Raw genomic sequence first — 25,235 nt, forward strand, 5'->3', positions numbered from 1 at the left:
AACCTCAGTTGAGATGACTGAATCAAATTTGGATTTTAGGCTAGGTATAGTGGCTCTAGGGTTTTTGGTTGATTTTGAAGGTTTTGTTGCTAGATCAAATGGAGCAGGCAGCTTTGGGTCTGGGAAATGAAGTCAGGATGCAGGGTGTTCTGTGGGACGAGGTAGGTAAGTGTTTTAGCACTTGTAATCAAGTGAGATGGCAAGAATAAGACTTATGAGGAGCTGAGGAGGGTATGCAGAGATCATGTATCCTCTTCAAATTGTAGAAAACATCAAAAACTAAAAAATATTGAACTTATGGGTTGGGCATTAAAAAATAGGTTTTGGTTAAGAATAAATATGGACTTTCACATGAGAAAATAAAATTTAAATTTAAAATAATTATAAATCGAAATTAATTAAAATATATGATTGTGACTAAAATAGGTTTTTGGTGAGAGTTATTGTACCTGGACCGAGTGGGGGGCTACAGGAGCGAACGATGCGCGCTAGGGCCTGGGCAGCCGGACAGCGTTGACAGAGGCAATAACAGGGATCAGATTGAGGAAGGTGGATTCTGATCCGCTTGGGCAACGAATCCCCGTTGTAAGCGTGTTTCAGTCTTCGGAGATCTCAGCGGCAGAGCTGGGTTTTAACCCTAAAAACACGCCCTGAGCGAAATGGGAGAGCCAAGGGGGGGGGGAGAGAGATCCCCTCCTTCAAAAACGTGGTAATAGGCGAGACAAGCACAGGTGGTGTTCAGCATAACGAGAGGGAAAGTCATGTCCCAGTAATGGGCAACCTGTGGCAGAAAAGAATGAGAGGAAAATGTCTACCTAGGGCACAAAAACAGCCAAGGTATGTCATTCCCTGCAACAAATTGGAAGAATATAATTGTTACATGAAAGACCATGCCTTAATATGTAAGTTCATAGGGTACTGGCCTTCAGAGAAGGAGCTACACAGATGGATCGATCAGAGGTGGAGACCTAAAGGACATGTGGATCTCAAATTGGGAGCCCAAGGTTTTTTCACAGCGATCTTTACGAATCTGGAAGATAAGAACATGATCTTTGAGGAAGCGCCATATTTCTTGAAAAATGCAGGCCTGTTCATGAAATATTGGGAGGAGAGATACAACCCAGAAAAGGAAAAACTGCTTGATGCACCAGTCTGGGTTCGACTGTTTGGGCTTCCTGATGAATTCTGGGACCCTGAAATTTTGGAAGGAATAGGTAACACGATTGGGAGCTTTGTTAAAATTGCAGAGGCCACGAAACGAGGTAAATATAATGCTTATGCGAGGATCTATGTATACATGAATCTGGCAGAACCCCTCCCGGAAAACGTTGAAGTGGAGTATCACGATGAGGTTTGGAAGCAGCCAATCGATTACGAACACATCCCCTTCAGATGTCGTAACTGCCATGAATATGGCCACTTATATAGGCAATGCCCAATGAATAAAGAGGAAGAGTCTAAGAAAAGCCAAGCGGATCATCAGAGAAGTACTGAGAGAATGGAGGAATCGGAGAGAGGTTTTCAGCAGGTTACAAGGAAGAAGAGGCAGAATAAAGAGGGACCAAAAACCCAATCTCAGGAGAAACCCAGCCAAAAAAACAATCAAAACAAGTTTCAGGTACTGCAGAGCGAAAATGAGGAATATGAAGTAAATTTGGAGGACGATGAGGACCCGGGGAACACCCCTATGGAAATCGCCGGAGACGAGAAAGGAAAGGAAAAGAACCTGAACAAAACCAGCAGAGAATGACCGGAGGAGAAGATAGAAGAAACAGAAATGGAATCTCAGATGGAAGTGGAAAACCAACCTGAAAGCGAAGCTGAAGAGGAGAAAATCATGAGAAGATTAATCCAGGAATGGAAGTATCTTGACAACAGGTTCATACCTGAAAAACAAAAACAATTGTACAAGGAGGTATTCCAGAAATACAAGGAGAGAAAAGGGGAGCACCCGGATAAACCAGTAATGACAGGAAGTGAACAGGGGAATGAAGCGACGGGAATGGGCAGCTCTGGCAAAAACAACAGGAAAAGAGGCCGGAAAACAATGAGTGAAACTATCCAGACGGTGGGAGAAACGTTGATAAACTCAGGTAAGGTGATACCTCTGTCTGAGGTATTCTTCCCCTCCTTCCAAAAGTTTTAAATGATAGTTATTAGTTGGAATATTAGGGGTTTGAATAGTAAAGGTAAACAAAGGTATATGAAGGATAAGCTGAAAAAAGAGAAGCCTAGCATCATGATTTTACAGGAGACAAAGATTTTGGTTCAGCAACTTGAAGAAATAATAGAAAAAAGCAGATTGCAATATCAAGTGATAGGGCAAGATGCAATCGGTTCTGCAGGAGGTATTGCAGTTCTGTGGAATCCGAATGAAATCATCTTAGATAGTTGGACCAGCATGAGCGGAATCCTTACTGGTCTGGGTAGGATAGTAGGAACCAAGGAACAGGTGGTCATTTCAGGGGTTTACGGCCCCCCTTCTCCTGGGGAAAAAGAGAATTTCATAAACAGTATTAAAACTATCCGTAGACTTTACCCTGAAGCTGCTTGGATCATTGGAGGCGACTTCAATTTGATCAGATCCTTAGAAGAGAAAAAAGGAGGGGTTAGGAATATGGACAGATTCAATGAAATGATAGAGGAACTACGGCTTGTTGATATCCAGACCATTAATGGGATTTGCACCTGGAACAACAGAAGGGGAGGAAAAAACCAAATTGCTTCAAGACTGGATAGATTCCTAGTTTCTGAAGCCATCATGAACAAAGATGTTTTTGTGGAAGCCAAGATCATTCCATCCCTGGGATCTGACCACTGGCCGATTCGATTAGAGGTTGATATCAAGAGGAATCAGGGGAAAAGGCCCTTCAGATTTGAAGCCTTCTGGTTGAGGGACCCTGAATTCATCAAGAAAGTAGAGGAATGGTGGAAACAATGTACTGTTCAGGGCAGAGGTAAAATGCATACGTTCCAACTAAAACTGAAAGAGCTGAAAGGAAAAATAAAAAAATGGAACAAAGAGGAGTTTGGTAACATTCTGGAAGATAAGCAAAAACTAGAAGGGGAAATGGAGGATCTTCAACAGAAGATGATTTTGGAAGGTAGAACAGAGGAAAGCATTAACAGGGAAGGGGTAATCCTTGGCAGATTGGAAGAGAGACGGAAGCAAGAGGAGATCTTGTGGCGACAAAAATCAAGGATAAAGTGGCTAAGGGAGGGGGAAAGAAACACTAAATTCTTCCATCAGGCTATGATCAAGCATAGACAGGGAAACAGGATTCTATCGATCAAAGACAAGAATGGGGAAAGAGTGGTGGAGCAGACTAAGATTGAACAAGTCCTAATGGATCACCACAAAGAAATTTTAACAGAACCTCAAGCTGATAGAACGAGAGCCATTCAGGAGATCTGCTCGGCTATCCCCAGCTTGGTTACTGAGGACCAAAACAAAGCGCTGATGAGGGTTGTGACCTTATAAGAGCTTGAGGAAGTTGTGAAAGCAATGAAGAAAGGGACAGCTCCTGGACCAGATGGCTACACGGTGGACTTTTACCAGGCAGGCTGGCACTTCTTGGGAAGGGAGATTCTGGATCTAGTGGAAGAATCAAGGATGAACCAAAAGGTATGGCCTACTCTTAATTCTACTTTTTATGCCCTCATTCATAAGGGAGACAATCTAGAAGATGCTAATGGCTTTAGACCTATAGCATTGTGTAATGTCATTTACAAGATGATTACATCCCTGATTGCCAAGAGATTAAAACCCCTCTTGGACAATTTAATCTCGTCTGAACAAACATGTTTTGTGGAAGGCAAGCAGATCCTCGATGACCTAGTTGTTACTCAGGAAGTTATCCATTCCCTAAAAGTTAAAAAGAAAAAAGGAATGATGATCAAATTAGATTTGTCAAAGGCTTATGACAGATTAAATTGGAAATATTTGGAAACAGTCCTAGAAAGATTTGGTTTTCATCAGAGATGGATTGCCTGGATCCATAATCTGATTTCTTCTCCACACTTTTCTATTCTAGTTAATGGAAGCCCCACAAAAACCTTCAACGCCTCTAGCGGCAGGGAGATCCTTTGTCACCGTTTCTATTTATTCTAGCCGCTGAAGGTCTGGGTCGATTCATCAAACAAGAGAGAGCAGCAAACAGGATAAAAGGTCTGAAAATATGGGGAAACAACCTGCCTCTAACTCATCAACAATTCGTTGACAATATTATGTTGTTTGGAGAACCAACGGTAAGAGAAGTAAAGCATCTCAGGAGAATCTTGGACCTGTTCGCGGAGGCTTCTGGGTTGGAAATAAATAAAGATAAATCTTGTATCTTCATCTTCAACACAGTGGACCAGATCAAAACCCATCTCATTAGATTACTGGGATTTAAAAGAGGTGAACTACCTACGAAATATTTGGGCAATGTTCTGGACTACACATCTAAAAGGATGAAAAATTGGCAAGGTGTCATGAATAAACTAAGCAACAAGGTTGCAAACTGGGCTTTCAGGGTTCTAAACATTGCTGGAAGAGTTGTTTTGGCCAAATCGGTCCTACAGGCCATCCCCATCTACCCTTTATCGATTATGGCTGCCCCTGTTGGGGTTTGTGCTAAGATCAGGGAAATCATAAGGAAGTTCATATGGAGCGGGTCTGATCAAAAGAAAAAATGGGCCTTAGTATCGTGGAGTCAGCTAACAGAAAGAAAGGAGAAAGGAGGGTTGGGGCTAAGGGACCCTGAAGTTCTTAATAGAGTTCTGGGAGCCAAACTGTGGTGGCGATGGCTCAGAGGGGGAAATGATCTCTGGAAAACCATATGGAAGACTAAATACAGAATGCCTGACTCTCCGGTCGAGATCCTAAGGCAGCAGGAAACCCCCAAAGGATCCACAATTTGGGAATTAGCCTGTCAAAACAGGGATCTGGTTGAGAAACATATTTTTTGGGAAATCCGGGGTAGTACAGAGGCCAACTTCTGGGAAGACAGGTGGCAACAAAGAGAAAGATTGAACAGAATTCAGAACCTTCACCAAATCCGGGGTAGAATTGAAGGAAATAGAACTTGTGTAAGGGATTATTGGAAGGTAAATGATATGGCAGAGGGATGGAGAGTCTGGGAAGACCCGGTAGAATGGGACCGCGAGCTTAGCACAGATCTCCAAGAAATTTACAGGAAAGAAATGGGATCTAGGAAAATCAGAGCTCGTAATGGGAAGGATATCCTCCGGTGGGGGAATTCCATGAAAGGTTCGTTTACAACCAAAGAGGCTTACTACCTAATGGATTCTCAAAACAGAGGTGACAGGAATTTGGAATGGAAAACAATATGGGAAAGTAATTGGTGGCTGAAGGTGTCCATTTTTGTTTGGCTGGCCTCAAAAAACAAAATCCTAACCTGGGATCATATTCAGAAAAAGGGCTTCAATGGCCCCTCGCGATGTTACCTATGCAACAATGATGGAGAGACCAGGGATCATCTGCTGGTCAATTGTCCGTTCACAGAGAAACTTTGGACGATTACTAGACGAACTTTTAATAAACTTGGAATAAATATCAGAGAATTTAATGAACTGGTATTCCAGTGGAGCAAGGAAACCTTTCACTGTAGAGTAGTCCAGAGGGCATGGAATCTTATCTCTGCATTTATACTCTGGATGGTCTGGAAGGAGAGAAATCGGAGGGTATTTCAGAATTCTGCTAAGGAACCAGAGGTAATCTGGGAACGGGTGGTCGAGAGTATGCGAGAGACTATCTTAGTTGAGAAATGGGAGGGAGATGACTGGAAGGCGAACCAGGAAGAACAAGGAATTCTGAACAAATTAAATTTAAAATTTGAGATGGTCCAATTTAAATGTTCGGCCCGCCACGATATGAGAATTCAAAGTCCTGACAAATTCAGATATCCGAGAGATCACTTTGTTAAGCTAAACTTCGACGGGGCCTCGAAGGGGAACCCGGGCGAAGCCGGCTTCGGGGGGATCTTCAGAGACAGCAATAAACAAGTAAGGTGGATATTTGCAGATTGGGGAGGAGAGATGACCAATAATGAGGCCGAGTTCTGGGCTCTGCATCAAGGATTACGAATTGCTGTTAGGAACGGCTACACCAATCTGGAAATCACAGGTGACTCGCAGATTGCAGTGGACATACTGAGGAGGCTCAACAACGGGCAGGGATGGGAGAAAGTCACTAAAAGTTGGCGAACTGCAGGCATTGTTCAGGAAATTGTTGATCTTGTAAAACGAATTGACTACAGAATTATAAACCATGTTCGAAGGAGAGGGAATCAGGCAACGGATTGGCTGGCCAATTGGGGCTGCAGGGGACGTGGCAGCACGATTGACAGTCAGTGGAGAGCCGTGGAGGGAAACAGGGAGTGGAAGGAGCTGGCGGACATCATTAAGGCTGATCATGATCAGGCCACAGATGACAACACACGGATCAGTGAGCTGGATTAATAGAAGGCAGTGGAGATCCCGATATATGAACATGGTTCAATCGGGCTTCGGTAAAGACATCATATCAGATTACAGGGTGTATGATCAGGAGTTATGTGGCAGTACAGCGACGGCGGGAGGGGCGAGTAGGCAGGAGTACACACATGGTGAGTTAATAAATGCTCGAGCCATCAGAGGCAATGGGAGCGGTTCGTCAGACTTCACAGCAGAGGAGATTAATAGAGAAATGATGGTCGAGGGTAGTGGCTCATCGGAAAACTACCGGCGGCAATCGGAAGTAGAACCAAGATGGTACCCCGAGGACAGGAGAACGATATATATCCAAAGCAGGATGATCGTAAAAACATTATGTGATTTCCTAATTTGGGGAGGTTCGGAGGTTGCAGTTGAGAGGAAGCAAAGAAAATCTAAGATCTTAGATAACCAGAGAGTGGTGCGCGTCAGACCCACGGGCAACATGGAGACCAGACAGAAATTGAGAGAAGCAGAGGAGCAACAGAACGCAGAGGTGGGGAACAGGAGCCGAAAAGGCAAAAACATTCTGCAGGACGAACAACCGTTTAAGATTTGGGATGTTGAGGATGATTCGGAAGAGGATCTGGTTCCTGGCGCAGGGAGTGAACGTCTTTACCCTCAAAAGAACTCGGCGGATGATGTAAATGAGCAGGCGGGGGAGGACCAGTCCGAGTCGCAGGACTCGAAGGTCCGCCGTTATGGCTTGAGGAAACGCAGTAAGACACCCAATAGGGAAGGGGAGTCGGAGCGGAAAAGAGACCGAGGGCAGAGGAGGAAAGCGCAGGAGGAGGGGGAGAATTCCAGGCGCGGCCAGAGTAAAGACAAAATACAAAAGAAGACTGTGAACCACAGAATTCGAAGGGCTGAACAGGCTTACTACCGTAACTCCAACCCTGCTGTGCGTAGAATCATGCAGTATCTTAAAGAGGAGTCGTTACAGGATCAATCTGCAGAGGAGATGGAAGAGTGGGAGTTTCTTCTCCATGACCCCGGTCATACCAGGGGGCGAATGTCATTGTTCAAACAGTCTCTGCACATCTATTAGGTGATGAAGGGACTAATGGCCAAGGCTCTGGAGCAAGTGGCAAAGGAGATGGTTGAGTTGGCCCAAGGAAATCCAGACATCCGCAGAGAATTGAGCTTCATTCGCATAGCAATGGCAAGGCAGGAGGAGAAGCTGGATGCAATCCAGCAAATGCTGAATAGGGACCATCCAGAACCAGCGGGAGCAGCCAACCAGCAACCAGATGCGGGCAATGACTGACATAAGATATGTTTAGAAACTGCAATAGTTTTTTTTATTATGGCTTTTTACATGTTAAAGATAGGGAAAAGCAAGTAATGCAGATTAGTAGTATTAGCAAGTTTCAAGACTGCATCGTTTATTTAGCTAAGACAATTAGACTGTGGACCTTCTATTTTTGGGCTGCAATTAAAAACTATAGGTGGATTTCTGACCCGGTTTCCCCACGTGGGCGGGCTGCAACAGTTTTGAAATGATGTAATGTTCTGTTGATCAAGTAATAGAAAGAGTACCATCCTAGCTTACAAAAAAAAAATAGGTTTTTGGTGAGTTTTTTTTTTTCATAAAGCCCTTTTAATTCTTGAATAAATTTATTAACATTTGAATCAATGATAAGAAGTCTCTTAATCTTCATGTTAAATAACATGTATTTGTATGTTAATTACTTAATCATAACATGTATTTGTATATTAATTATTTAAACATAGCTTTCTTATCATGACACATGAAAATTTGACTTCTAAAAAATTATAAAATAAGATACATTTATTTATCATTTAAATCATACTTATTATAAAATATATTTAAATTTACTTAATAATCTTAAAAACAATTCTAAAACTATTAAATAATACTTATTATAAAATATATTTAAATTTACTAAATAATCTTTAAAAACAATTCTAAAACTATTAGATTTCAAATTCAAAAATCATATAAAATCACAAAAATGAAAAACATATTAAAAAAAAAAACAACAACAACTGATTGGAGAACAAAATAAGTGTTTCAAACTCTATTAATTATTTTATCAACAATGATTCTAAATTATTTATAAGATAAATCAATTTAAAGTAATTTAAATGAAATTCTTTCCTATTATATCATCATTTTAAAAAAAAAATTATAACAAAAAATAGCATATATAAGATTTATCCAATCCATATATATGTATATATAATCGTTTATATAAATTAAAGAAACATATGACAGAACCACTGTATATAATTTTAAAATAAAAATCTTGTATAAATCTTGACTTTAGATTCTCTAAATTGAAAGGGGATAAGATATCTTGATGAAAGGGGATAAGATATCTTGATGATAAAGAAAAGGGACAAGATATCTTGGTGATAGATTTATAAAAAAGAAGAACAAAACTTATCAACAAAGCTTCTCAACCAACCAAAAGAGAAACCTCTAATAAATATGAGATTTTTCTATCTTTGGAACATATCATTTGAATTTCTACTTTTCGGTAAAGTGCAACACAACATAAATTAAACAACCATAACCTTAAATATCCCTTTTTAACATATGTATTTGAAATACTCTTATTTATTCTCTGTAATTTTCATTATTTTGTATTTAACTCTAAATCAATATAAAGTAATTGATTTTGATTTTATTTTTATCATAAATTACTATATATTTTTAATATAATATTCTGCAATATCTTTATATAGTTTGAGTGGATTATATAGTTAGTAATATTGGAATTAGATCTGTTAATAGTAATTGTGAAGACATTTTTTTGAAAAAAAAAATAATAAAAATAAAAATTACAATAAATTTAATAAAATTAAGAATAAAATCATGAAAAAAATAGCAATTTTATAAATAAATTTTTCAAGTTTTTTTTTTCATTCTTTTAAAAGCAATAGTTTTTAATCAATAAGAGGAATTTATTGCTATTGGAGAACCTAGAATGTAGGCTCACACCTTACATGTGTTTGTGATATTATAATTAGTTTTGGTCTATTTGCACCAAGTGATATCATCCGAAGTAATAAGAGATTGGGACAATTTTAGTCAGAGGGGAGCTAGAATTGCTACTAGTGCAATGGATTGGTGTAAACTAGTGCACTTAACATCAAACCCTTATTGGAGTAATTTTTTATGTTTAATAAAATTATCTCTTTTTCTAATGGCAACAATTCCATCTAGCTCTCCTCACAAGTTCATGTTTTTCTCATAGTAGCAATTCTAGCTCTCCTCTTTGACTAAAATTGTTCCAATCTCTTACAATTCTACTTCCGTTGATATATCGATGTTGTCAACCTCCCATTCTCTAATTCCAAGATTAGAATGAGATTGTTGATACATTGCCAACCCCAATCAATAATTAACATAGAAAGAGTCCAAATATATCACAAGGAGGGTCTCGGTCTTTAAATGTTTAGTTTTTCTTTTTCTAATTTTTAAAAAGTAATGTTTTTTTAATATATATATATATATATATATTTAGCAAGGTGAGAGAGGATCATGGATCATTTGATTTTGTTAGATTTTTTTAATAAGAAAAGGTTTACATATTATTTCTTGATTAAATTTAATTAATCCTAAACTTTACTGATATACATTTATATATGTGATTTGAAATTCGATAAACTAATTGACTCCTAGTTTTTTTGGAATAAGCAATTCTGATATAACTTGTAGACATTATCTCACTATTATTTTTGTCTTTCGTTATAGTGATTTGATGAAGTAATTTCAATGTTTTTAGACATCTCATCACTACCTCATCAAACAAATCTAAGTCTTTAAATGTAATGTCTAAGTTTGTGAATAAGTCTAAAGGGATTCATATACTACTGATCCATTTAGACAACCTAAAGAAGAAACTTGGTTGTTTACTAATTAATATCTTGTTGGGAAGCTCATGGAAGTGTTACGACAATATAGAATCCTTAAACACTACATCTATAAGAATTGGGTCCCTCATATGAAAGGAAGACTCCAATTTCACTTTTGTGTTAAGGGTTTTTATTTCTCTCTTTTTAGTTTAAAGAGGATAAATACATTATTTTCAAGTGAGATGTTGGTTCAAAAAGTCTCACAATTTGTATCTTAATAGTAGATGTCTTGAATACTATCCCTCTAAAAAAATAACTTCGTCAATATCAATTTGGGTATAGTTGGCCCATCTCCCCTCATTCTCTAGGATATAAAGACCCTTGAAGCAAATGCAAATTAAATTAGGAAAACTTATAAACAAGGTTGACTCAAAATTTCATGTCATGTTCTCATGCTTTTAATTCTATGTAGAAGTAAATCTAATCATTGATCTATTAAAGTAGAAAAGTATATGCATCCATGTGCAAGGGTTGAATTATGATGAGCTTTAATTTTAATGCAATGGTTATTTAGAGTATGGTTATTTGTCAAAAACCATCCAAAAATGACTCCTTCCCTTTTAACGAAAAAGAAGGAATGATTTCAAAATTTCTCTGATGGTAAAATGAGAAATACCTCGCACTCAAATCCACATTCATGATGCAGGAGCATCCAGCTCAGGGAGGACATGGTTGGGAGTTTGTCTCTTTCAAACAGTTGAGTTTCATTAGTTTTCATTCCTATGAATAATTGTCTCAGCCAATGTTAATGTTTGCTTACGTATTTCTTTTTTCTTTTTAGTTTTATTTAAAATTTGTTTTTAATTTACAAAGCAAGAAAAGACAGTTATTCAGAAACCATTTAATGTAACCACATAATGTAACTACTAGAAGTTTTGCTAACTGTCCAGTGTTCTCTACAAAACAAAAGGAGAAAACAACTAATGTAATCTTTTTGCCATCATAGAATTGACTGAAGAGAAAGCACAGAAACGTTTTCTGAAGACAAACATTTGAATCCATTCATGTTACAGCTCTAGAATTTTTCCATAGAATACTGTTAAATTATTTTATTTTCTAGAAGCAAAGTAAATACACACAGGTGAACAGTAAGCACCAAAGCGAGGAGAGCTCTCGGACAAGCAACAACACAAACAGAGTAAATATATGAAGGAGTGAGAAAGCCATTATCCATAGAGACAAGCTTCAGGTACATAAAACGATTACATTCCCATTTTCCTTGGAAAATTTAAACAACTGAATTTACAACATATATATATATATATATATATATATTTGTCAAAAGCCGAGCAACACAGTACATTGTTCAACGACCAATAAATAGAACAAATTCGACTGAAACTACAAACCCCCACAAGGTCATTGCAAGACCGTTTAAATACATAAATAACTACAAACAGCAGAGTTGCAAATACACAGTGGAGCTACAGGCACAGTGCCAAGAAACCACAAAGCTAAGCCAAACCACCACCAAAGACTCATAAACCCTATGAACAGCAAACCCTCAGCCAATCAAACAGGAAGACACCAAGGAGCGACCCTACCCGGTTCAAGCGTAGGAGACACGATGTGAAGACCATGAGCAAGCCCGTCGCTTACCTGCATTGGCCAACGAACAAGTCGTTAGCCACGATAAACAAACCACAGTTACGTTAACAAAGTGCAACCGGAATAGAGGGTAGGGTTATGAGAACTTACCGAGGAACAGCCGAGCCTGTGTAAGCCGACAAAGGAGCCACGGAGCCAAGGTCACAGCCACAAATTTGATCGCTACCACGAGGAGCAGAGGCTATCAACAACTGAGAAAACAAAGTAAGAACAACCAACATAGAAAGAGGGCTTACCTTTCAGAACACTGCCGAGTGAAAGCTGAAAGCCGAGTGACTCCATAGCCGCAACCTAAGACAAGAAAAAGACCAAACAAATAGTCAACCAGTGAAGCCAACGCATGGAGGGGAGACATGTAAACCAAAGCTACAACTGAAGACACAAATATAGCCAAACAAAAGTTGACAACAGAGACCGATACCAAGGGTTTCACACCTAGGTATCGTAACCAAGCACAGAGCATGGAGTATAGACATCGTCTGCAGGTGGAAACCCTCACCGAATTGCAAGCCAGGAATAGTGGAAACGAAACCCCAGCAAAGAGACAGAGCAAACCCCCATTTCACAGAACCAAAGACCTCACCAGCAGCATAACGACACAACAAAGTGAAAAATCGCAAATGAAATGAACAGTCAGGATTTTGGAGCCTAGAAGGAGCGGGAAGGAACAAAGCCCAAGACCAGGACACATGTCCTCCTTTCAATAAACCAAATGTACAAAAGTATTTAAGTCAACCAACCACGCTTATTAAACAATCAATCAACAAATTTATCATTAATCCGAAAGTCTTAAGGGCTGGACCCATCAAATTTTGGTATCAGAGTAGGAACATTTAACTTATTTTCTTATAAAATGGAAGCTGGAAGAAAAGGTTGTGGCAGAGCTATTCGAAGAGTAGAAGATGAGGGATTGAGAGAAGAGATTAGGATCCTGAATGCCTGTTTGGCGACAGTAGAAGCAAGAAGGAGAAGGGATCCGAAAGTAGGGGACGACAGTGAAGAAGAAGCTGTAGTTACAACAGATGGATCAGATGAAGAAGGACCTGAAATCAAATTGTTAAGGTCAATCTTATTGGCTAGCAGTAAGCCAAAGCCTGAAATTCCAAATTATGATGGCAGTTTGTCCAGAGAAGTGTTGTTGGACCGGATTAGTGAGCTGGACAAATATTTTGAATGTGAGGAGGTCAACGAAGATAGGAGAGTTAAATTTGTTGCGACCAAGCAATGTCCAAGCAGAGAGAAGAAGATTGAATAAGTTACCAATTAAAAAGTGGACCGGAATGGTCGCCAAGATGAAGGGAAATTTTTTGCCCAAAGATTACCAAATTTCTCTGCATCGACAGGCACAGAATTTGAAGCAGAGAGGAATGACGGTGAAAGAATATACTGAGGAATTCTATCGGGTGAAATTGAGAGCTGGTTATATTGAAGACACCCCAGAAAAGAAAGCAAGGTTTGTGAATGGCCTAAGACTGGAGATATTGGACGAGATAAGTATTCTTTCTCTGAAAACCATATAGGAAGCATACCAGAGTGCCTTAAAGGCAGAAGAAAATATCACAAGAAATCAGAATGCCAAGAGAGGACGAGGAACTGGCAGAGGGAAAGGACAATCCTTTGGCAGAGGAAGAACTGCCAACATCAGTGAAGAGGGCAATAGTTCAAAGACCTCAGGGATAGCAGAAAAGGAAGGTAGCACTAGGGGAGGAAGGTCATACCATAGAGGAAGGGGAAATGGCAAAGGTAGAGGAGCTGCCTACCAGTGCTACAAGTGCCACAAGTGGGGCACAGATCCTTTGAGTGTCTTGAGAACAGGCTCGTCAGAGAGGAGCATATGTTGCTTAGATAGAGGAAGCAAAGGCACCGCCTCAAGGGGTAGAGAATGTACCAGAGATAGGAGAGGCCTTAGTCTTGAACAAGGCACTACTGAAACCGGCAAACGAAACAGCTGAACAAACCCAAAGAAAGGCATTATTCCGGACTGTGTGCAAGTCACATGGAAAATGATGCAAAATGATTATAGACAGTGGAAGCACTAATAATCTGGTTGCAACAGAGATGGTGGAGAAATTGGTTTTAAAATGATTGAAGCACCCAACTCCCTATAAGGGTTCGTGGTTATGGAAGGGTCACCAACTACTAGTTGATGAGTAGTGTAAGGTGGAGTTCCATATTGGCAAGTATAGGGACAAAGTGATTTGTGATGTCATGCCCATGGACGTGTGTCATATTCTACTAGGTAAACCGTGGCAGTATGACTGAAAAGTTTTTCATGATGGGAAAACAAACTGTTACAAGTTTGTTAAGGATGGTATTAAGCATACGCTAGTACCCATCAAGGAGGAAGAAACAACAAAGACTAGTGGAACAAAAGTATTGCTGGTGGGTGGAAAAGAATTTCTAAAATAGATTGAAGATGACGAGGTGAAGTATGTTGTTGTAAGGGCTCCCATGGTAGCAATCCCCCCCTCGTCTTCCAGTTCTGAGGAAGAATTTTTAATGCTGCCGGAATCCTTTCAGCAATTTCGCCTTCGAATCCCCAGAAGAATCCTGCAATCTGATGTAATTGTAAATTTCTCTGTCTATCTTTCAGAAGCGGAGCTTGTAACTCCCTCTTGGCCCTCCCCTGCAGCAGCTAGTTATCAGAGCAATGAAATCTTTCTGGGGGATATGCAAGGGCGTGTTTATCGGGTGCCCCGCCCTCTGTATGCAACTGAACACATTGGCCAGCCTCAGCAAGCTCGATTTCAGGAGAATTTGCCTCAGGAAGAGTGGGTGCAAGAAAGTTTGCCTATCAACAACAATGTACAGGGCAGAAATGGAAGCCAGGACTCTGTTCATCCGCGGGAGCAAGGACGTCTGCAGGAAGGCGAGGAGTCCGTCATTTGGCTCAATCCGCCCAGTCACCCAATTTGATACTGTTCGGTGCAGTGTTTCGAGGATTTTTGTTTACTTGTTCTCAGTCCATCTTAACTGTTTGTCAAAGGTCAGTTTTGCTCAGGCCTTGTTCTCAGTCTATTGTAGCTGTCTGTCTAAAGTCATAGCGTCTGTGTATTTTGGCTTCCCAGCACAAATCTGTCTGTGGTCCAAGAAACTCATTTGGACATTTTCATGTCTTTTTGTATCACTGGTTCCACGGTCTGTTCCAGATGTCACTGTCAGTGGGTGGTCATGGCCCCTGGATGATGTACTCTCTGTAAATATTTTTCTTACTATAATCTAGAAGTAGCTTTTACCCAGAAAAAAAAAAAAAAAAAAAAAAAAAAAAAAAAAATATGTTGTTGTAAGGAGACCAAGAACAGTGTTGTTGCACACTGAAATTTTTTATTTACCTCAAGAAATCTAGGAAATGTTGCAGGAATTTAGCGACATTGTGGTGGATGATCTACTAGATAAATTGCCACCAAAGCAGAGTATCAGTCATCACATAGATTTCATCCCTGGAGCTAGTTTACCGAATAAAGCTGCTTACCGGATGAGCCCCAAAGACAATGAGGAGATTAGGAAACAAGTACAGGAGTTGCTAGATAAGGGACTAATTCAATAAAGCTTAAGCCCGTGTGCAGTTCTAATAGTTCTAGCTCCTAAGAAAGGAGGTGAGTGGCGGATGTGTACAGATTCATGAGCAATAAACAAAATTACGATCAGATATAGATTTCCATTGCCACGAATGGATGATATGATGGATTGTTTGAGCGGGGCAACATATTTTTCAAAGATAGATCTGAAGAGAGGATACCACCAAATTAGAATCCGAGAAGGGGACGAATGGAAAACAACTTTCAAAACTAATGAGGGGTTTTATGAATGGATGGTGATGCCATTTGGGTTGAGTAACGCCCCAAGTAATTTTATGCACCTGATGAATGAGATGTTGAAAGAGTTCATTGGAAAATTTGTGATTGTGTATCTTGATGATATATTGATTTTCAGCAAGACCAAGGAGGAACATTTTCGACATGTTCGATATGTTATAGAGAAGTTGCAGCAAAATGAGTTGCTGATAAATCTGAAAAAAAAAAAAAATAAATAAATAAATAAATAAATAAAAATAAAATAAAATAAAATAAAAATTACTTTCTTTCAGAAGGAGTTAGTCTATTTGGGTTTCGTGATTACAGAAAATGAGTTAAAAATGGACCCAGAAGAAGTTGCAGCTATACTTAGCTGGCCATCCCCTAAGAGTCTGTTCGAAGTTCGAAGTTTTCATGGGTTGGCAAGTTTCTATCGCAAGTTTATAAATGATTTTAGTGGAATCTATGCACCTATGTTGGATACAATCAAGAAGGCAAGTCAACCTTTTCAGTGGATTGAAGCTACAGAGAAGAGCTTCCAGATATTGAAGAAGAAGATCACTGAGAGAACAATTTTGAGGCTACCTGATTTCAACAAACTTTTTCAAGTTTGTTGTGATGCTAGTGGTACAGCCATTGGAGCTGTACTCAGCCAGGAAGACAAACCAGTAGCCTATTTTAGCGAAAAATTAAATGAAAGCAGGCAAAAGTATACGTCTTATGACAAGGAGTTTTATGTCATCGTCCAAGCTTTGAAGCATTGGAGACATTATCTGTTGGGTAATGAGTTTGTCTTATTTTCTGATAATTCTGCATTACATAAGCTGAATCACAAACTTGCAAAATGGGTGGAGTACTTACAGAGCTTTAGATTCGTATTGAAGCATATCAGTGGTCAAGGGAACAAGGTAGCCGATGCACTAAGCAAAAGAGTTCTACTCTTGCAGGAGAGCACGATACAAGTGTTGGGATTTGAACACCTGAAGGACTTGTATCAAATAGATGTAGATTTCAAGGAGGCTTATGAAGCCTGCCAGAATCCATTGTTGAGGAACAATAGTCCATGGCTAGACTATAACTTGCAAGAGGAGCTGTTATTCAAGGGAGGACAATTGTGTGTCCCAGAATGTTCGATGAGGGAGAACATCATCCAGGAAAAACATAGTGGAGGTCTAGCTAGACATTTCGGCATTGATAAGACCTTGGATTAGCTCAGTCATTTCTATTATTGGTCGAAGATGCGAAGAGACGTACAATGGTATGTGACCAGGTGTAAGATATGTCAGTTTGCAAAAGGGCACAATCAGAACACGGGGTTATACGCACCCTTGCCTATTCCGAATAGACCATGGGACTCAGTCAGTCTGGACTTTGTCCTGGGTCTACCCAAAACACAGCGAGGTTTTGATTCCATTATGGTTGTGGTGAACCGATTCTCGAAGATGGCACACTTTATCCCTTGCAGGAAAAGCAGTGATGCTACCCATGTACCACACTTGTTTTTCACTGAAGTCGTCAAACTCCATGGCTTACCTAAGTCCATAATTTCTGACAGGGATGTGAAATTCACAAGGCATTTCTGGTGCACCTTGTGGAAAAAGCTGGACACGAAGTTAAATTTCAGCTCCGCTTATCACCTACAAACTGATGGGCAAATGGAGGTGGTGAACAGAAGTTTAGGAAACTTGTTGCAGAGTCTAGTCAGAGAAAATTCACGAATGTGGGATCGTGTACTTGCTCAAGCAGAATTCACTTACAACAATTCACTGAATCGAAGCACAAGAAGTAGTCCTTTTCAGATCTTGTATGGAATGCATCCCCGAGGAGTGCATGAGCTGCGAGATTTGGGACAGTTAGAGAAAAGAAGTGCTGACGGGGAAGACTTTGCAAGAGCAATTAACGACCTACATGAGCAAGTGAAGATGAAATTACAAGACAACAGTCAGAGGTACAAACAGAAAGCAGATCTAAAATGACGTGAGGTACAATTTAATGTAGGGGATCAGGTCCTAGCGCATCTGCGCAAGGAAATATTTCCTAAGGGCGAATACAATAAGCTGAAATTCAAAAAAATTGGACCTTGTAAAATTCTGCGTAAGTTTTCTGCAAATGCCTATGAACTGCAATTGCCTCCAAGTATAAGAATATCGCCCATTTTTAATATGGCAGATTTATTCCCATACACTGCCAGTATGCAAGAGGACAGTTCGGCACAGCCAAAGCGGGACACCCAGGAAAAGAGTAGTTCGTGGATGAGACAAATGCCTTCAACTCAGCGACTTGAAATCGAAGAAATCCTTGACACACAAGTGGCTAGGCAGACTCGGAGGAAGGAGTACCTACAGTACCTCGTCAAGTGGAAGAACCGCCCTATTGAGGACAGTTCGTGGCTTGATGCAGGACAGATACAACGTGCAGGGTATTCTATCAAGGAGCTCATGGACCGGAGCCATGAATTTTCACCTACCCCGGGAGCCTGATGCAGGAGCCTCCAGCTCAGAGAGGACATGGCTGGGAGTTTGTCTCTTTCAAACAATTGAGTTTCATTAGTTTTCATTCCTAGGAATGGTTGTCTCGGCCAATGTTAATGTTTTCTTACGTATTTCTTTTTTCTTTTTTAGTTTTATTTAAATTTGTTTTTAATTTACAAAGCAAGAAAAGACAGTTATTTAGAAACCATTTAATGTAACCACATAATGTAACTACTGGCAGTTTTTCTAACTGTCCAGTGTTCTCTACAAAACGAAAGGAGAAAAAAACTAATGTAATCTTTTTGCCATCATATAATTGAATGAAGAGAAAGCACAGAAACATTTTCTGAAGATAAACATTTGAATCCATTCATGTTACAGCGCTAGAATTTTTCCACAGAATACTGTTAAATTATTTTCTTTTCCAGAAGCAAAGTAAATACACACAGGTGAATAGTAAGCACCAAAGCGAGGAGAGCTCCCAGACAAGCAGCAGCACAAACAGAGTAAATATACAGAGGAGCGAGAAAGCCATTATCCACAGAGACAAGCTTCAGGTACAGAAAACGATTACATTCCCATTTTCCTTTGCAAAATTTAAACAATCAAATTTACAACATATATATATATAGATATAGATATAGATACATTTGTCAAAAGTCGAGCATCATAGTACATTGTTCAACGACCAATAAATAGAATAGAGTCGACCGAAACTACAAACCCCCGCGAGGTCATGCAAGACCATTTAAATACATAAATAACTACAAATAGCAGAGTCGCAAATACACAGTGGAGCCATAGGCACAGTGCCAAGAAACCGCAGAGCCAAGCCAAACCACTAGCAAAGACTCATAAAACCTATGAACAACAAACCCTCAGCCAATCAAACAGGAAGACACCAAGGAGCGACCCTACCCGGTTCAAGCGTAGGAGACACGGCATGAAGACCATGAGCAAGCTCGTCACTCACCTGTATTGGCCAACGAACAAGTCGTTAGCCATGAGAAACAAACCACAGTTACGTTAACAAAGTGCAACCAAAACAGAGGGTAAGGTTATGAGAACTTACTAAGGAAGAGCCGAGCCTGTGTAAGTCGACAAAGGAGCCATGGAGCCAAGGTCACAGCCACAGAGTTGCTCATTGCCACGAGGAGCAGAGGCTGCCAACAACTGAGAAAAACAAAGTAAGAACAACCAGCATAGAAAGAGGGCTTACGTTTCAGAAGGCTGCTAAGTGGAAGCCGAAAGCCGAGCGACTCCATAGCCGCAACCTGAGACAAGAACAAAACCAAACAAATAGTCAACCAGTGAAGCCAGTGCATGGAGGGGAGACATGTAAACCAAAGTTGCAACTGAAGACACAAATATAGCCGAACAAAAGTTGACAACAGAGACCGATACCAAGGGTTTCACACCCAGGTCTCGTAACCAAGCACAGAGCAGGGAATATAGACATCGTCTGCAGGTGGAAACCCTCACTGAATTGCAAGCCAGGAACAGTGAAAATGAAACCCCAACAAAGAGACAGAGCAAACCCCCATTTCGTAGAACCAGAGACCTCACCAACAGCATAACAACACAGCAAAGTGAAAAATCGCAAATGAAATGAACAGTTAGGATTTCGGAGCCTAGAAGGAGCGGGAAGGAACAAAGCCCAAGACTGGGACACATGTCCTCATTTCAATAAACCAACAGTACAGCAACATTTAAGTCAACCAACCACCGCTTAATAAACAATCAATCAACACATTTATCATTAATCCGGAAGTCTTAAGGGCTGGACCCATCAATTCAATAAAACATAAAAGTTATGAGTCAAGGAGAAAATTAGTTTCAAGATTATGGAGTTGGAACAAAAGTCCTAAGAAAATGAAGATGAAATCCAATCTTCATCTACAATAAAAATTCAATTAGGAAATAAATAAAGCAATCATTTAATAATTATAGCTAAACTCTAATTGAATGTGGAAGCCAACATAGAGCATTGGACTATCTTCTTTAAAAACCTTCTAAAGGAAGTTCATTTAGTAGAATCTTTCTTTCTTCGTGAACAAAAAAGATTTAAATAAAAAATGTCACTAAAATCAAGAGACAAAAACTCAACTTTGAACAAAATAATTACACCATTAATATCTTATAGTAGAGATACCGTTGAACTCCTCACATCTTAAAAAATAATAATAATAAACTAACAAACCAAAAACATTTAAAAATAAAAAATCTAAATTTTATTTTCTTAAAATTATTATAAATTTAAAATATTAAATTTCATTTTTTTAATATATTATAATTTTATTAGATTATAAAAATAGTTTACCAAATTATATAATTTTATATCTTTTATATATATAAACCAAAGTCCCATCCATATTACTATGTATTAAAACCATGTTTATTATTAAAATTTGTCATTTAAATACACAAAGCAAAACCTTCCCCCCACACACATATATATATATATATAACCAGAACCGCTGGAATGGCACATAGAGAGAGAGCACAAGGAAACAGAAAAAGGAGTCCTCAAAAATACTGGTATATGTCGTTTTCGTCTTCCTTATAATGGACTGGTTTGATGTTGAAACTGCGAACAAATAAATTAAAAATAATGTACATTTATGTTAAAATCCCGTGCTAAAATTGGTCCCATAGACTTTGATTTCCGGGTAATGATGATATGTCACGTGTATCAAAATAAAATCATGAATGGAATACAATAATAATGAAATATATATATATATATATATATTATTTTTATAATTAAATATAATAAAAATAAAATTATTATATTTATATAAATTTTTAAATAACTATTCATATATAAAAAATAAATTGCATTTTATCTTATAAAGACTTTAAAAAGGTAAAAGAAAGTATTATTTGTCTTGAAACTTTTAAATGTTTTAAATTAATTAATAATCAATTTCATTATAAAAGACATTGAATTAAATTATATTTGTTTTAGTATAATATAACATAAAAATAAATATGATTTTATTTAAATGATAAACTTAAAAGGAAGACTCCATTTAAAATGAATAATCTTCGAAATTTCTAAATTTATTTTTATAATTTATCAAAATGTGATATAAATATGATTTTATTTAAATGATAAACTTAAAAGGAAGACTTCATTTAAAATGAATAATCTTTGAAATTTCTAAATTTATTTTTATAATTTATCAAAATGTGATATAAAGAGCTATTTCAACTTGTAATAATTATTTCATTTTGTAATATGATTTTATTTAAATGATAAAATAGAGTGTATTTCAATTAATAATTTTTTACATTTATAAAAATAATTTTAAAAATAATTTTATAAGTTATTTAAGTTATAGTTTGAGGAGTTATTTAATTTTGTAAAAAATTATATTGAGTTGTTAAAATGTGGTGATTCAAAAAGTTAGAATATTTTTTTTTTAATTCTAAAGAGTATTTGTATTAAATATAATTATATGTATAATTAACCATAGATATATTAGGTTTTATAGAGTTAATTCATTTAAATTTTTCAATTGTTTTTTCTTTTCAAATAAGAATACATTTTTTGGAGGTGAATATATCTTAATAATAAAAAGAAGGATTTTGTAGGTGAATGCCTTACAAAAATGCTCTTATAAAATGCAAAATTTACAACACACAATGCTACTACTTGATTATGAAATCTTTCATGACAGTTTCTTTGCATGCATGTGTTTCCTCGAGCTTGCCATGAAGTCATTTAGGTCTCTCAATTTTCCATTTTGATATTTTCTTGTATCAACCAATTTAACTTTTTTTAATATACTTCATCCGTCGTTAGGGAATTATAACATACTTGATTTGGCCATTAATCTTCCCATCTTTATTTTACACCCCTCATTAGCATACTTGTTTGCTTCTTTGTTGAAGTCTCTTAGAACATGGAAATATGCTTTTGATGGGATATCTTCTGCAATTTTCATGATTCTTTTCATTGTGTTTTCCATAGATTTCTACTTTGGTAGAGATATTTTTACGAGATAACGTAGGATTATTCTTTTCATTGTGTTTTCCATAGATTTCTACTTTGGTAGAGATATTTTTACGAGATAACGTAGGATTATGAGAGAATCTACCATAACTTTAAGTGTCTTCACCTGATGCTCTTTGGCTAATAAAAGTCCCTGGTGGCACCATATATCTTTGCTTGATTATTTGTCATATGACCAAGATCCCATGAGTGTCTGAACACTTTGTCCTCCTTAGGCCATAGAGTAACCCTCCCCTTCCTACCACCTCTACAAAAAGTTAGAATCTTTATCAATTTAAAATTTTAATAAGATTTTTAACAATTTAGATCAAAATCATAGAAGAACTTTTAGAAATTAAATTGTATAAGTGGTTTTGAAATGCTCAAATGTTTCCAAACCATCTATACGATTTATTTCTACAAGGTTTTTCAACAATTATGACTAACTATGAATATATACATGCTCAAAATTTAAATCAATTCAAATTGGACAAAATATTTTACACATATTTGAAAATTATCTCGAATTCTTATTAAATGTGTGGTAAAAAAGATAATACATGTGCTACACGATTAATTTACTATGTCATCTAATAATTAAAGTTTAGATATGGTTTTATCATAATTATGGTGTGATAGGCTCCATCTAATTGAGTATGGAAGAGATGTTGTAATGTTATGTTATGTTATGCAAACAAAAATGATAAAATAATAATTAAAAATAAAAATAACCCTATGTTATTGACCCATGGTATTGGATAGCCATGATATTTGTTATATGGAAGCCTATTTAAAGACTTGAGGAAATCCATTATAGAATGCATGAGTACCAGCGTAGATCCATCTTAACTCCATACTTGACCCCTCTCTATGCTTGTAGATTCATATGGATCTAAGCTAATAGTGACTTAATTTCAAATCTCATTAACTATAAAACTTTGAAAATGAGTTTAACAGCATTTCATATATACGATTTATTAAATTAAGAGTTTAAGAAAATAGTTAGATATTTGACTAATTTATATTGAATTTAAATCTTTTCCATAATTAAAAACAAATTATTTTATTTAATATATTTTTATTAAATATATTAACATAGGAAACCATAGACTTCCTAAGCTAGCTTTAAATTCCAGCCAAAACCACCTAAGGCTCAAAGGATGTTGGTATAAAGACACGAGGGCTTGGTTAAACCATTGGGAGATCAACGAGAATGTTGCATTGCAAAACATTAATAACAGTAAAAATATTGTTACTTCTAAGTTCAAAGAAAAATGTGGTGTGAGAAAGATTTAGCAGCGAAAAGAAAATTGAGATATTATAAGGAGGTCATCAACCCCACCCTAGAAGATCAAAAGTATCTCTCTGTTTTAACTAGCTCAAAGAAGAAAATTAATATAGCCAAGATTATAATGAACTCTCATGAGCTCCATAGTGAAACGGGTCGTTGGGCAGTTCCTAAAACACCATGAATGGAAAGGTTCTGCCATCTCTGTGAGAATACGAACATCGAGGATGAAAATCACTTCCTCTAAGAATGTCTGGCGTACAATCACATTAGATCTCAGTTTCAACCACATGTGCATCTAGACCTCAATGATTGACCTAAGAGGGTGAGAATTAAATGTAGGCCTCGTCTCTTGAAACCTCTCAAAAAATAAACAAAAAAAGTTCTAAAGCGAAAGGGAACATCACCCTCCCATGTATCAGCACATGACATCTATCTAAAGCCATGCAAAACTGCCTCAATAAAATGGCAGACCATCTAATGCAACACGACACCTAAATCAAAGAATAAACTTAATGCAAAAGAGGGCAGCTCATGTGTTTCCCATCACTACCAGTGTATGCAATGGCCGTGACTAATGATGAGAGGCACCTAGCCTCCTGTGTAGCAAAAGAAGAAATATGTAGCTATCCACCATAGACCTGAAAAATATAATGGACAGACCGCATGAGCCCGACATATCTCTGAGTGTAGGCAACTTGAGTCTGCTGCAACCCCATGGAGGACATAAGGGAATTGGGGAAAATCCTCCCCTCTCCTGGGGAAATTCCTCTCCCTCTCTCTGACCTCCCATGGTTGGACCATATTGTATGAGTCCACCTGTTGCTCCTGCTCTTGTTGTAGATCCCTCCGCTGACATCTCTGCTACATGATTGACATATAAAATATATCAATCTCATACATAAAATACAATTTATTTTTATTAAATGAAACATGTATTTATAAATATGGAAACATAACTTTCAATGAAAAAAATCATCAGTACGGTCCAAACACAGTGATGCACCGGCTCTGGTGCACTTCCAACTATCACCACACCGATATTAGTGCACACATAAGTATGACACATTGTTGTTGGTTCACAAATTTAAATTTTCATAGCGGTGTGTCGCACTTGTGCACCAGTTCACACATATAACCTTTCGCACCAGTACGAAGCATTCAGGTTATCGAACGCATTGAGCTATATCTATACTTTTAAATATTACTTTTGTGGTGCATTTGATAAATATAAACGCATCGGGAGTGATGAAACGATGTAAAATTTATCACTTTCCCTGTGCATTTTAATTTACAAAGTTCACTGCAACAACTGCAGTGCGTTATGTTCACACATCAAAATGCGGTGCACCCTGTAAATTTACAAGGCACACCACTATCGATGTGAGTCGAAAATATCGAGCACATTGCGTAGGGAATTTTTTTTTCTTTCAAAAATAGTGGAAAATTTAACCTAATTTTCAATTCTAATCTGCTAAAAAATTAAACTAGAGAGAAGCATAGACATTACCTAGACATTTGGTCATCGGGGAGGCATTGTGGACATGTAATGGAGAAAAGCAATTTTTAGCATGATTTGAAAAAATTGGAAAGTTGGACAGTGAGCATGGTACGGAAGGATAGTGAGCAAGAGAAGCATCGATGTCAAGGAATTTGCATGAGTTAAGAGTGGCACCAGTGCTTCAGAGCTCTCTATAACTGTAAATGGTAAAAATAAA

The 25,235-nt window shown here is 37.8% G+C and overlaps 1 protein-coding gene across 1 annotated transcript; it reads left to right on the forward strand.

Moving 5' to 3' along the window:
* The first annotated feature begins 1,777 nt into the window (after nt 1-1,777).
* LOC149256808 (uncharacterized) lies at nt 1,778-3,481 on the forward strand. Its single transcript, XM_089455466.1, has 2 exons — nt 1,778-2,116; nt 2,252-3,481. The coding sequence occupies exons 1-2, from the start codon at nt 1,778-1,780 to the stop codon at nt 3,479-3,481; spliced, it is 1,569 nt and encodes a 522-aa protein (XP_089311592.1).
* The last annotated feature ends 21,754 nt before the right edge of the window (nt 3,482-25,235 follow it).

This window comes from Pinus tabuliformis, chromosome 7 (assembly GCF_031772625.1).
Source record: "Pinus tabuliformis cultivar Carrire ecotype Pingquan chromosome 7, CPIR1, whole genome shotgun sequence".
Classification (NCBI taxonomy): domain Eukaryota; kingdom Viridiplantae; phylum Streptophyta; class Pinopsida; order Pinales; family Pinaceae; genus Pinus; species Pinus tabuliformis.

Excerpts from the sequence above, each read along its gene's own strand:
- LOC149256808 (XM_089455466.1), top strand. The coding sequence starts at position 1,778 with ATGGAATCTCAGATGGAAGTGGAAAACCAACCTGAAAGCGAAGCTGAA. Across the intron at positions 2,117-2,251 it reads AGGTGATACCTCTGTCTGAG|GAGACAAAGATTTTGGTTCA; the intron begins GTATTCTTCCCC and ends ATGATTTTACAG.